The following is a 14,443-nucleotide window of genomic DNA, read 5'->3' on the forward strand; positions in this document are numbered from 1 at the left end:
CTCACAACAAAGCCAGGAGCGAGACGAGGGTGGGGGGTAAAAAGCTAACTCGCTGAGCAGCAGCAGTTGAGCGAAACTTGCGGCGTCGCCAGCGCACCGGTGATGGGCTTGGACGTCCCAGGGCCCCCGGGCTGGGCACCGCCAGCGCCCCCGCAGCATCTCGCTGCATCCACCGTCCGCTACTGAGCGCAGCGGAGAGGGGCCTGTCCCTCCCCTACAAGTTGTCCCCTTGCCCCCCAAACAACCGTAGCACGCCAAGTTGGTGGGTTGGGATTTTATTTATTTTGTATTCCCACCCACCTTCCCACTACCCCCCTTAGCCATCGGCGTGGCCGGGTGAATTGGTGCCGCTGGCGCCAGGCCCGCAGCCCCCAGCCCCAGCTCTCTGGGGACCGAGGAGGGGCAATACTATTTGCGGGCAGCAGCGATCCCCGGCGCTCGCCGTGCCGTGCGGTTCCCATTGGCCGTGCGGCCGACGGGGAGCGACGGGAGGCGGAGGGGGAGCTGCCAGCAGCAGGCAGGGAGGCAGGCAAGCGCCGGGCGAGCGCATACACACACGCACGGCAGGCAGAGGCTGCTGGGGTATTGTTATCATTGTGCTTCAGCGGAGGGTTTTGCGTGCGGGGGGAGGGGTGGAGGGAGGAGAAGAAAGAGGGAGAGAGAAAGTGCGGGGCGAACATGCAGCAGGGCTAGGGCCGGAGCGGCGGTGCTGGCGCGCCCGGGCTGAGGCACTGAGAGGAGCCGCCTGCCCGAGCTCGCTGGGGGGCATCGGCGGGAGGAGCGAGGCGGGCACGATTCAGGCGTGAGGAAGGCAGCCAGCCAGCCGAGGGGAGCCGCCGCACCGGCCTCGCAGCAGCAGCAGCGACTACTTCTTTCTTATCTCACAGCCTTTTGTTCGCCCATCCTCCTCTTCCCTGCCCACCCTCTGCACCGCGGAGGGGGCTCGGCAGAGAGAAAAGCAGCCTGACCCAGCGCTGAGTTTCATCCATCCTCCGCCCCTCTCTCTCTCTCTCTCTCTCTGTCTCTCTCTTCCCCCGCTGCATCGTTGCCCATGAGCTAGAGCGGCAGCCGGTAGCCAGCGCCGCGGCAGCCGGCTCCGGCAAGCGGGGGCAGACGCTTTCCGCAGCCCCCGGCAGCTGCCGCTGCCCGACCCTCCTCGTTGCCCAGCTCCGCGGGCTCCAGCCGCGCTCCGGGACTGCTGGGGGCCGCCCTGCCGCCGCCCCTCCTCGCCTCCATGTGCCGGCTAGCGGGAGCGCCGCCGCGGATCCTGCCGCCGCTGGCGCTGATGCTTCTGGCGGCCCTACAGCAGGTAAGTACCGCCGGCGGGGAGCGGGGCCGGGCTGCGTCTCTTTGTTCCCCTGCGGGCGGAGGTGCCCGGGGAAGGCGGGAGAGCTGCTTGGGGAGGGGGGGGGGGGGGCGGAGAGGGAGAACAACAACAACAGCACACGACTCTGTCTCTGAGGTGTAGGCTTCGGGGAGGGGGTAGGAGAAGCCGGCACCCACCGCTGCCCCGGCGGCCGGGGTGCCCCATAGCGGCTTGTAGCCGCTTTTTGCGGAGCCACCTGCTCGGGGGCAGCCCGGGCGCTGCGCTCTGGGGAGTGGGAAGCTTGTTCATGGGGCCGGCTGGGGGAGGCCCGGGATGTGAGGGGTGGCGGCGGCGCCGCTGCTGAGGGAACGTTGATTTCCCCTTGGTTTGGGGTGAGCAGGTGCCGGGGAACGGGGAGGGGACTGTCCAGTGTCCGCTCGGCTGGCAGGAAGATGGGACCTCGGCCCCGCGGCACGCAAGGGGACAAAGTACCAGAGTGGAGGGACGGAGCGGACATCAACTCCTCCGCCTGCGTGGGGAAGGGGGAGTGGGGGTACCAGAGAGGTACCGGGCGGGGGGGCAGCCCCCTCGCCTTTCTTCGACGTCTGGGGAATTGCGGCCCCCCTTCCTGTCTCCCGTGCCCGTTAATCCCTTCCCGGGAAGAATTTAATCAGCCTCTGCCTGGGCGCCGGGCTTCCCCACCCCCTGCCGCTAACGGGAATTTCCACTGGGACAAACTCGTGCTCCGAAGTGTTTTATTTATTATTATGAAAGTCCTGCTGCTGCCTCCTCCGGGCGGCCTCGCCGGAGCGGCCCGGATGGGTTCTCCACCTGCCCCGAGTGGCGGAGTCCCGGGCTGGCAGCCGCGGGGCAGGGGGCAGCGCCAGGCACCGTCGGCGGGGTGGGGGGAGTTGGGGGTGGCGTGTGCATCTCTCCGTGGAGAAAGTAGAGGTCTGTGGGCCGGCGCCCCTGCCGGGGTGGGGGACTGTCTGGGGCGAGATGGGACTGACGGGACGCAGTGGGGGGGTGGGGACCATGGGGACGACAAGATGGATCCTGGTTGGGGCAGCTAGGGCAGCGCCTGCGGGGCGGCGGTTGGGCTGGGCTCCGCTCCGGCGGCGGAGGGTGTCCGGAACGAGCGAGAAGCCGGGGGGGACCCCGAGCGGAGGCCGGGGGTAGGTGGGGAGAGGCGGTGGGTTCCCCCCCCCCCCCCCGCTTTGTGGTTGTTGAACTCGGCGCGGCGCTGGGGGTGGCGAGGGCGGTAAGTCTGAGGGACAGATGGCGCAGATCATCGCCTCTTAATGGTATTTACGGTTGGGGCATTTCTGGCGGGCCGGGGGAGCGAGTTGAGGCGAGGCCGGTAGCGGGGACGAGGTGCCGGGGCTGCCGCGGCGCCCTCCCGCCGCGCCCGCAGCGGCTGGCGCAGGGCAGGGGGAGGCGGCGGCAGCCACTGTCCATGGTGCAGCGCAACCGCTGCCCCCGCCCGCCCCGCCGCCTCCGCCGCCGCAACGGGGGCAGGAGGAGCCCGCTCGTCCCGTTCTTCCCCGTGTTTCCCCTTCCCCCCGTCCCCTCACGGGGTTCCCGGGAGGTTCAGCCCTTCCCCGCAGTTTCTAAACCACTCCCGAGGGTTGCGAGGTGCTGAAACGCGGCTTCACGGCAGCCGGGGATTTTTCTCCCTTGAGTCTTCACAGGACACGGGGCTGGCTGGCGTGACACGGGAGTGTCCGCTGGGCTTGAGCGGCTTCCTTCTGAAGGCAGCCGCTCTCTTCAGAAACTTGTGATGCGCCGCTTCCAGGCGGCTGTGGGGCTGGGTTGGTTTGGGGGTGGGCTGTAATGGGGCTTGTACTCCTGGATTTTTTTTGGTTGGGTTTGTTTCTTTTTTATCAACCCCCCCCCCCCCCCCCCCCCCCCCCCCAGCCCGTATCCTTGTATCTTGGCAAATCTGCACAGGCAGCTTCTTCCCCCCACCCTCCCCCGCCGCGCTTCCCCCCCCCCCTTTTTTATCCCAAGCCCTTATGTGCTGTTTATTCTACGTGCCTTCGGTTCTGTTTAGTCTTCTATCTCAATAAATCTTTAAAGCACAAATTCTGCAGTAAGCTTTTATTCCTTCTTTTTTTTTTTTTTTCCCTCTACCCAGGGCAGGTTTGAAATTAAAGCACAAGCTATGAATTAAGGACAGGAACTGGCGGTATTGCTTTTATGTATCACTCAGTGTCACTGGCACGTTACGGTTGGGGAATCCAATTTCCCCCTTGTTTGGGTATCCATTAAATCAGGTTAGGGTTGATTTTTAATAGTGTGTAACAAAATTGGAACTTGGGTATGAAATCAGATTTATAGACCTGTGTCTGTACAACACTTTCATTTAAAAAGCTTTTCTTTTTTTTTTTCCCTCCTCCTTTCATGCATACTGCAAAGAAGCCTCGCAAGACAGATGCAGCACTAACTTTTTTTCCTCCCCCCCGTGATCATACCTATTACTTTTGGTTTGTAGATTATGTGTATCAGGTTCTTTCGAAATGCTGAACCTTTCTACTTTGTTTTTCCCCTTTACGACGCAAGAGCTATCTACCTTTATTCTTCTGGAGTTACCGATCACTTCGCTGTTTGTCAGTGATGTAGAAAAGCCGTTATTACGGAATTACTTGGAAGATCATAACTGGAAGCTGGTTTTAAAGCAGATCTTTGTGTGCTGTTTATGTTCAGGAAATAGGGGTTTAAATTTTTTGGCAATATGTAATGTGCATGTGACATAAGAGAATGAAAACTGTGCTTTATTTTGATGGTTAATGGATCAGTATGAATCTAGAAGTATTATGCAGGAAAACCCAACCAAACACAACAACCAAATACCTGACAGAGAGGGTAAGAGGAGCAAGGGTTACTTTTCTGGCCAAAACTTCAAGTTTTTGGAAGTGGGATAAGAACAGGATTGAAGGAGTGGAGAAGCTAGCATGAATTTACAGGAATGAAGCTACTGTCAGTTAGAAATGAACTGGAAAGGGGAGTAGAAACTAAGTGCTCAAGAAAGGATTTTTTTTTTTTTTTTTTTTTCCTTCTTTAATGTATAAGGTGATGGGATCACTCTGAGGATGTGGTCCATTTCTAAATCAGAAACAAGCAAACATTAAAGCAGTTCTGGAGCCTTTTGTGCTTAGGTGACTGGTTCGAATTCAAATGGCAATGGCAGAGGACGTAAGTTATTACTCTCTGCAGGCACTTTTGGTCTTATTCCAGGTCTTAGTGAATGTATCCAGGTGATAAAGCCACTACCTTAAATGACACTCCTGCTAGGCTGCCTCTGCTGAGAATCTGGCGATGGCATTTCTTGCCAACTACACCCCTTTTGTAATCACCCCCAGCAGTAGTTGCTGGCAGAATCTGGGGTGAGGCATATTAACATGGTTTTTGTGCAGAAATGGCAATGAGATTTTCCTCTTGCGGGTGCATCTTCCGTCTCTCATAATATAGCCGTGTCTTTGATTACTGTTTGGTGGGGGGTTTTCTAAATCAGTCTGTTTTTAAGTAATATAGTAGCTGTCTGATTGTATAAGCACAAAAATCAGTTTCAGTGTGTCTCTCTTCAACAAATCAGACTCCAACATCATTCATTAACTCCTTTCAAAGTGAACTGAATGTGCTTTACAACACTTTTAATAAGTCCCAGAACAGGAGAGTTCCACGAGTGGCACAGGCACAGTTTTTTCAGTTGTGGATCTTTCTGTTCTGCTTTTGTTTTGTCTTTAAATAATCTATGTGAGAAATTAAATGTGGTGGGATATTGCAACAGAGAGGTCTTTAATCCTGGTCTGTCTGGTCTAGGTGATAGTCATACCACTGATGCGTCCTCAAAATTCAGGTAATTGCAGGATTGAAGAAAAAAGTTCAAAGTATCTTTTTTTTGGATATTAAACTGGAGATACTACTTGTAAAATTTATTTTGTAAAAATACTTTAAAAGCAAAAAACAACGTTTTAACATCTATTATAGGATAGATAAGGTCGCATAAATCGACTGCATTTTTGGAATTGAAATCATTGGTTGACAAAACAGATAATTTTGTGTATTAAACAAGTTCTGATTATCTGAGGAGATATTGTAGCAAGCTCAGAAATGCATGTGATGCTGATTTAGCAGAAGGTATATGTTGTCAATTTATGTATTTTTTAATAAATGTGTGTTTTCTAAGAAAGCCTTCAGCTGCTCTCTCTCTTTGTAGGTAGAATTGCTTAGTTTTTATGATACCAGTTTTTAAAATATTGCCCAAAATGATATTTTTGAACTACATGTAGTCAAGAGCATGTAATTTAAAAACCTTGCCATTTCTTTCTGCTCCCAGAAATTGGAGGAACTCCCAGAAACATCACTGGAAAAGCCCTGTCATGTCCCATCTTAATTAGTTCCAATGACGCTTTTATGTCAATAATTTCATTTATTAGGGGTTTTTTAATAACTGAAAACTGTAACATACAAATCAATTTAATTGTGACAGAAGTACATGTGTATATTTAAAAATAGCTTGAGGAAATTGTGCGTAATGTTATTTTTACTCAATGCAGTCTTGCGTAAGGGACTTTTTGACATGTGGTAAGGAACAGGAATTGTTGAATGGCTCATCCTGCCTGAGTTAGAGGGTCATTTACCAGTTCAAATGTCTTTCTGCCTCACACTTCTTTTGTAAATGCTTTTTTTTAGGTTTGAAAAAAAAAGTTTTGAAAACTTGTAGTAGTTTCGAGTGGTTCACCAGCACTCCAATTAGGATGAAAATTTAATTTATTTCAGAGAGTGTGCACATACAAAGCATGAGTCTGGTCCCCAGAGGCTACATAACCTCGAATGTTCCCAGGCATTTTTCTTTTAAATTGTTTTTTTTTTTTTGGTTAGACAGCATAGGAGGAACCCATAATGTCCTTATTGAATATCCCCCGTACTTCCACTAGCCAACCCAGTGGCACTAGTTGCACATGAGATGCAGTGAGACGTATCAGGGGTGGAGAGGGATGAAAGCAGAAGGAATACTTAACATCCTTTGGAATAGCAATTAAAATAGCACTTCTACTCAACTACCATTGGACTGAGACCCACTGATTGGCTGAATTAATAGTAGTTACGTATGTAGAAGTGAGTCTTGAGAGGAAAAAAGGTGGTGTGCCTTATCGTGGGGTGAGTCTAGGGAGGATTCATTTATATTTTGCTAAATCATAGAATCACAGAGTGGTCTGGGTTGGAAGGGACCCCAGGGATCATAGAGCTCCACCCCCTCTGCCACAGGCAGGGACAACAACCTCCAGGCCTGGATCTACACAAGGTTGCCCAGGGCCCCATCCAACCTGGCCTTGAACACCTCCAGGGACGGGGCATCCACCACCTCTCTGGGCAGCCTGTTCCAGCACCTCACCACTCTCTCTGTAAAAAACCCTTACCCCTAATATCTAATCTAAACCTTCCTTCCTTTAGTTTTAATCCATTCCCCCTTGTCCTGCCATTGTCTACCCTTTTAAAAAGTTGATTCCCCTCGTGTTTGTATGTTCCCTTCAGGTACTGGAAGGCTGCAATGGGGTCCCCCCACAGCCTTCTTTTCTCCAGGCTGAACAAGACCAGCTAAAGCATGTTTATGAGTGATCTAAGAGGGACCTTTTTCACCTGGGTGTCAGGCAGTGCTGCTGTTCACCCAGACAGCTATGTGACCAAATCTGTGTGCTTCATCACTTGATTTGATCCTATGGCTGTCACTGAAAGATCACGGGAGCTCCCTCTGAGTGAAAAGGGGAAGTTTTTAAGTGGCTTACGAAAACAGATACAGTATCAGCGACCTCCAAGATGGAAGGTGCGTCATTGCCAAATCTTTTCAACACTTCACCTAAACTATGTGGTTTTAGACAGTATCCGTGTATTTAATTAAATACCGTGTTTCCAAAAGGCACAGTTATCCTCTCCTCTAGGCACTCCTTGACATATTTAAAATATATTTTTACCAACAGACTCCTCTAAGGACTCCTCTGTTCCTTATAATTAGCATATAATTATCACCCAGCAGCTGAAGACATAGTTAAAATTTTGTGATCCCCCAAAAGGTTTCTTCCAGATAGGCCTTGGCAAAGCCTCCCCCTAAGGTCGGGGAAACACAGCAGCATCCTCCTGTACGCATGAGCAGCAGTTTTGGTGGGCAGAGATGGTCAGTGTGAGTGATACAATGGCAGTTATCAAATTGGAGAGAAGAGGTGGTTTCCTCTCCTAGAGAAACAAGAATGTGTAGTAAAACAGATTTGGGTGTTTGGATTTTCTTTTATATTAGGAAACGTGACTTAGACTTACAGAAATTCCATTTTTTGCATTTATTACTGCAGTTGAAACTTTAAGATTTCTTTTTCTGAGGAGCTGTGGCTTGTCTGGAGAAGCACTTGTCTTGGAAAATGTGATGCTTCATGTTCTAGTTAGGGGAAGGAGAAAGTCCAGGCTGGGTTACAGTTTTCAGCTGTCAGATACGCCAATACATGTCCCAGTGTTTTGAACTGAGTCCCTGTTGTCTCCTGGTTGTGGTTAACGGAAGAAGTTAGGAACACAGTTTATGAGACTCTCTGATTTTTAAAGCTTGCTGTAACCTGTGGTGGTTTAAGGCGACTTGTTTTAAACCAGATGGTAGCATAAAAGTTGGAGATTATTTTATTTTGGGGAAGTGTGTGTGAACTTTAAGTCTTAGTTTAAGAAGCTGGATTTTCTGATCTGAAATCTCCTGTTTTGTGGAGTGCTTATTAGAAGTGAAGAAGGCACAGCGAAAGCCCTTTCTGGTGTAACTGAATGACCCCTGGGAGGATGTAGCTTGGCACCCACTTTGGAAGCTTTTGGCTTCCAGAACAATGTGAATAAAAGGCACTTTTCTTGCTCTCCAGTTGCAGTCTACATTTGAAAACAAATTGTACTTGACTACATTTGCTGGTGTCCTGAGTATCGTGAGGTTATAAACTGTTGCAGCTCTTCTGTGTAGAAAGTCAGTGATTAAGAGGGTGTTGCTGAATGTTTCCAAGTTTAGCATCTAGAGCATTTCAGACATGGTGTCTGTCATCCTGCAGAGTATATTTCATGTGCCTTAAGGTCGTCAGCAGAAGGTCGTCATAAAATATGACCCACCTTGCACCTTGACACCTGCTATGTCAGGTGATGCCTGTACACAAAACTCAAAGTGGATGGAATAATCCTTAGAGTTACTTTGGTTGTGAAGGAGTGTTGGGTACCATCTTGGCCTTTAAATTAATGAGGAAACACCCAGTCTTTAAACAATCAGAAGTGTTTCTGTGATCTGTGCTTAAGTTGAACATTACTGTCATAATTGCAATAATACTGGTTATTAATCAGGGAGAGCTCAAATACCCTGTTCCTGCCCTGTCATACATATAATTATGTCAGACGTTGTTTTGAGCTTCGCACAATAATGCCCCGTGAATTGGCTGGAATTGGATGATGTCCCATCATAACTGTATAGTATGATATTTTTCTCTGATGCATACATACTCCTCCATTTCCCATTTTACTACTTAGGCTCATTTTCCTATAGGAGTAAGCTCCACTGAGCATAAAAGAAACCAGTTTTTAAAAACAATTTGCCTTGCATGTTGGTACAATCAATGTTAAGAAATCTGATGTTGTATATGCAGATGTAAACAGTGGAAAAACAGACTTCAATAGTTCAGATTAATAGCTGCTAGAGAGCTCCAGTCATGTATGGTGTATGCAGAGAGAACAGGATCAGCCCTGTTTGAAAGCTGTGTTTAAGAGCCTAATTCTGCAAATTTAGGATGCGCGTTGTGATACCAAATTGCTTCTACAGGCGTGTGGTGAGCTTGCATTTTTAAATAGATGTTTCTTTACAGATTTGCATTCTAAATGTGGCTACTTTTTAGAAAGTATGGAAATTGCAAAGAGGTGTTAGTCCAGAACTGTCAACACTAGCGGAGCAGTCCTGTCTGGTTTTATTCTTGTTTTAATTTACAATCTTTTCACAAGTGTGAGGCCTATATTGTTGGAAGACTTTACTGGTGCTGTTTAGAAAAAGATGTAAATTTGAATCCCGTAGAATTACGAAGTTGAGATTGTCAACAGGTTGTTTGTTGGCTTGTTTGGGGTGGTTTTGTGTTTGGTTTTTTTTTTTCAGTTGAGCTGGACAACCTTGACATTAAACGGCGTGTTTCTAGAAACTCAGAGATCTAGATATGAAATAGCAGGGTATGAAAATGGCAGGTTTAACTGCCACAACTATGTTGAAACAGCCAATTCCTTTAATTGATTGAATAATAACTTTGACAGCGGACTTCTAATTTACATCGCCGTGCTTCATAATTGCAGTTTGACTATTGCATTTAATTTGAAATCTACAGTACTGAGTTTATATGCATGATGTGACACCACATTTGACTAGGTGTTAGGTCTTTAGCATCTGGAGATAGTAATGCTTCTTACTCATTTTGCAGTTAAAAATTACTAAATAAGCCGTAAAGGAGGAGAAAGACAACATACTTTCTCTGTAGTAACACTGTTTTGCTTTAGCAAAGTCTGTTAGTACTTGAGAATTTTTCCAAGAGCTGAGCTTGTTCAAAGCTTCGTAACTCCATTAAGTAGGTTTTATATGGGTACAAGCTAAGGCTTTCCATCTTAAAAGATAGGTTTTTTAAGTAGTGTCCTTCTGTAGATGAATGTACAAGTAATATTATCTTATGCTTGAAATAGTCTTGGGAATTGTACTAATCACACAAAATCCTGTAAATTACAATAACATGCCCCATAATCTTCACTAGGTTTCCCCTTTTGCCCCAGATAAGGGGATAAAAACATTTCAGTATCCTCTGTTGCTTAGAGTTAAAATGGTTTAAGTCTTGCAGTACTCTTGGGCTGAACTTGTTATGACCCAGCGTGTCTGAAGATACAACTTCTGCTTAATTCAAAATGCTTAACATAGGGCGATTAAGAATTGCTGAAAATTTGAATTCTTCCTTCCCTTGTGTTTTTATTCTCAAACAATCTTGACAAAGGGCTGTTTTTGGAGAGCAGAGTACAGTCTTTTGTCTACGGATAAAATTGATGGCTGCAAATGAAAGAATAAAGAAGGCTCTCTATTCATGTCCCCCAGCCTTTGTTTCAGTGGGCATTGTTTCAGTTTATAAGAGCTGTTTAGTACATATAGATTGCTGGAAAGGCTGAAAGATTCCCAGACACATCAGTGCAGACTTGTTAAAATCCTGCTATCTCCTCAGCTGTGCCCACCCAGGACCTTTATGTTTCAAAGATAACATGAAAGGCTATTTTTTTTTTTTTTTTCTTCTCCATTGCATTTGAGGTCACCTTATGTACAGTAATTTAAACGAGTCTTACTATTTTAAATTGTGGAACCCTTATCAAACCTGTGATTTGAGTTCTAGAGTTGAGGAAACTGGAATCATGATTATGTTTGATTACCTGTCTTTTTATTCTTAAAAACTCAATGTGTAAAGGGACTGTTGGAACTTAGCTACAGACCCAGCTTCTAGCTTTGCAGGTAACATTGCCTTGTGGTAGCTTGAACTGTTGCTTTATGCTTACTTTCTCTTCAGGGACCCCATATGAACATTTTCAAGTTCAGGAGTACACAGGTGGGATACCCATGCAGTATATAAATCACAAATCTACAGCACAATTTAAATTAACCTGACACTTGGTATTTACAAGTTCTTTTACCAGGCACTTTACCTAGGTAGTGCGTTACCTTGGGAGTTAGTAATATTAATATTTTTTTAAATACTTTTTTTTTTTGCTAGTGTCAGTGTTGAGCTGCTTAGTTAGGGCCTTGTTGGCGTAAGAGCAGCTCGAAGTGTGAGGAATTCCTTCCTGTATTAGTGATTAAGTTATTCTGATAGGGGTTGGCATGCTGAATTGGCCATGCATTTCACAGAAGAGGTTACGCTTCTGCCCAATCTCACTTCCCCTCAGGAAACACTTCTGGTTTGAGATATTCCTGTCCCACCTTTGCTAATGATCTTTCCCCAAGGTTATTACAGTACACGGGTATAACACCATTATTCCACCTTTCTCCTTTTTTCCTTTTCTTTCTTTTCTTTCCTCCCCCCCCGCCCTTCTTTTGTGTGTAGGCCTTACTTTGCCAAGTGTATGCAGACATGCTTACATGGCCTTGAGTAGGTCTTCTTGATGGAAGCCCATCTGGGAAAGTAAAAAAGCAAAGTCTAATTTAATCCTTGATCAGATTTAGGTATGATATAGCAGCACAGTTGCTTGTGCTGTCAAAGACCATAAACTACATCTGGGTGTGCACATGGGCAGCCTTTACTTGGCGCGTAGGCGTGTTTGAGATTGCGGGAGGCCTCTCAATTGCTCCGATGTATCTCAGCCCAGGTTGGCGTGGGAGCCGGCCTACCTGCCTTGTGCGACGTGAAAGGGGTTTTGCCATGTATGGTCACTTAGCCACATGTAAGGTGGGCTGTTGTCTTGTGCAGTGCTAAAATGAGACAAAAACAATCCACTGAAAAGAAATCTTAGTCCTTTGCCACAGAAAATGGGATGGTAGGTTTTTTTCCAAGTAGGCAACAAACTTAGCATCAGAAGTATCTTCTGAACACGCAGCACTACAGAACAAACCAGTTTCCAAATGCTGTATTATGTTTCTTAATAAAAAGGCATTTATGAAACTCTTTAAGAACATGATTTGAGGAGAAACTTTCTTAACAAGTGAGAGAACAAACAGTTTCGGTGGCTTGGCTCTTCCCTTGTTGTGCAAATTTAATAATGAGCTGCTTGCCTTTTAACTTAACGTTCCTTTGAAATAGAAAGAGATTGCATTGGAAACATTTGGCTTTATATGGTATCCCTTTGAATGCTAACACAAATGTAAGTTCTGCTAGTTACTGCAAATGTAGCATTTTATCTTAGTTTACTTGCTCTGGTGCAGCCTCACATAGAAATGCTCTAAATCATTTTAAATCAGCAGTTGAAGTCGTTCCTCTCAAATAATCTGGCTATGAAAAAGTTGCCGATGGGTTTTTTGCAACATTTATTTCCAGAGGAAGGAATGTTTTTGTTCCCCCTATGATTCCCCTTCAGTCTCATGGCTGGTTTAGTGGAAATGTTCAGTTGTCAGAAGAATCAAGATTGTGTATTATTTAGATCTTACCAGACAAGTGGGATTTGTTCCTTCCATTCCAGTTATCAGAGAGATTAACCCTTTGCCCTCACAGTCCTAATTGCAGTTGTTCAGAAACAAAGACGCTGCTTGTACAAGGCCGCAGCAAAATGGAGTATGTGCCAACTGGAATGTTTCTCTGGTGAATGAGGGTTACGATTATTACATAAATTTTGTCTTGCATTTCAGGCACCGATAAAAGCAACCTGTGAAGATATGTCATGCAAGACTGGATTTCCTGAAGATGTTCACAGTGCAGTGGTGTCAAGGAGTGTACATGGAGGACAGCCTCTTCTCAACGGTATGGTTAGAAAAGATGTTGGCTTTTTTTTACTTTTTTTTTACTTCCTCTAGCTGTAACCATAAAGCATTCTGGAGCATTTTCATCCCTAAATAGGCCACAAACTCTCGCAGGAAAGAATGTCAGCTGCTCTGTGATGGTTTTTTCATTACTGTCACAGAACTGGGAAAATACGTTGGCATTAGTGGGTAGCACATGCACCTCTGTTGACCATAATCTGAAAACATGGAGTGTTGCAAACTTCCTATGGTCATTCACTACTTCTTTCTCAGCACAGCATCACACATGTTTATTTTTACCACTGATGATACGTACGCTCTCCATCCGTACACAGAGCCAATATATGAATGATGGTAAAGAAAATTTCCCTTCTGCTTTACATCTCGCGTAGATGCACTGCACTTAGACTAGCAGAGATAGTTCCCTCACTGCTTTTTCCTGGCAACCTAAGGAGAGACGCCTGTGGAAAGCAAAACATGGGACAGGCAGCACCTGAGAGAGCAGTTGCCCATGAGGAGCCCTCGGTCGGTTATCAGTAGAGGCAGGACAGTGCTGGTGCTGTCTTGCGGAGAACATGCTGTGCACTCTCACCCTGGCACCTACCTGCACCTGAATGGCCTGGTGCCCAGGCAAGGATGACCCACTTCTGAGCTCACTGCATGCTCAGCTAATGAGAGCCCTTGCCTCTGCTGAGGATGTGCTGCAGTCAGTACATCTGTCTGCAGGTGCTCCAGGTTGGGAATTTGTTCCTCTGCTCTTCCCGGGCCTCTTTGTCAGCGATGGTGTAGTCAGCTGTAGGACACAGAGGCACGTGCTTTGAATGTTTCCTAGATTTTCCAACCAGTTAAGTTTTAGTGTATGAGTTTGTAGACGTAGAACATTTTTTAAATGTGCATTAACTTGGCTGTTTTCTAAACTGCTAACATGTTTGATTTTTTTCCATCTAATTTGGAAATTGTGGAACTAAGAAGATCAGTTTTGGACGGTTTCAAATACATCTTAAATAAAGACTAATTTAATTTGTTGTTTCTTTCATATATAAATATGGTTACACAGATCAAGACATTTGAATGAAAAAAATTCTAATGAGTCTGCAAAACAAATGAAGTGAAAGCTGTAGTCTTGATTTTACATGCTGTATGTAGCAGTTTCTCTTCCTAATTATATTTTTACAGACCTGTTTTGTGCCTTTTTAGAAGCATAATGGAAACTTGAATACGGGATGAATTGATTAGCTTTAGTGTGTTTAAACTTGAGTTATTAAAGCTTTTTCTGTTCAGTTTCAAGGAAGTATATTCTGACACCACAGACTCTTATTTTATTAAAGAATAGCTTAGAAATTCATGTATTAAAGTAAATGTTCTGCCAATTGAGGAAATAATAGAAGAGGAAAGAGAATTCTCCTTGCTTTCCACCAGATGGGAGTTAATAGATGACTGTGCTGCAGACTCCTGCAGTAGCCATTGGCACTGGTAGCTGCTTTGGTAGGTGATGCACAAGCCGGGAGAGAGGGGTAGAGACAGGGCTAGGCAGCTCAGCAGGCAAGTGCTTTCCAATACTGCTGCCTTGAACCCGCCTTTCAATTGTTACTGCTTAATTATCGTTCTGTCAGTTAATCTTAAAACTGAGATCACACAGGTTTTGAGTTCTACCCTGCCCCATGAAATTTCTCTTT

The 14,443-nt window shown here is 46.3% G+C and overlaps 1 protein-coding gene across 1 annotated transcript in view; it reads left to right on the forward strand.

Annotated features, from left to right (window-relative positions):
- Nucleotides 1-1,234: 1,234 nt before the first annotated feature.
- CDH2 (cadherin 2) overlaps nucleotides 1,235-14,443 on the forward strand; it is a gene marked incomplete at its 5' end in the record, with an annotated part of 117,289 nt that continues 104,080 nt past the window's right edge. The window contains 2 exons of the mRNA XM_084260396.1: nucleotides 1,235-1,309; nucleotides 12,657-12,768. Of these exons, the coding sequence (XP_084116522.1) occupies nucleotides 1,235-1,309; nucleotides 12,657-12,768 (187 nt within the window). The remainder of the gene's footprint in view (nucleotides 1,310-12,656; nucleotides 12,769-14,443) is intronic.

This window comes from Gallinula chloropus (assembly GCF_964237585.1).
Source record: "Gallinula chloropus genome assembly, chromosome: 2".
NCBI lineage: Eukaryota > Metazoa > Chordata > Aves > Gruiformes > Rallidae > Gallinula > Gallinula chloropus.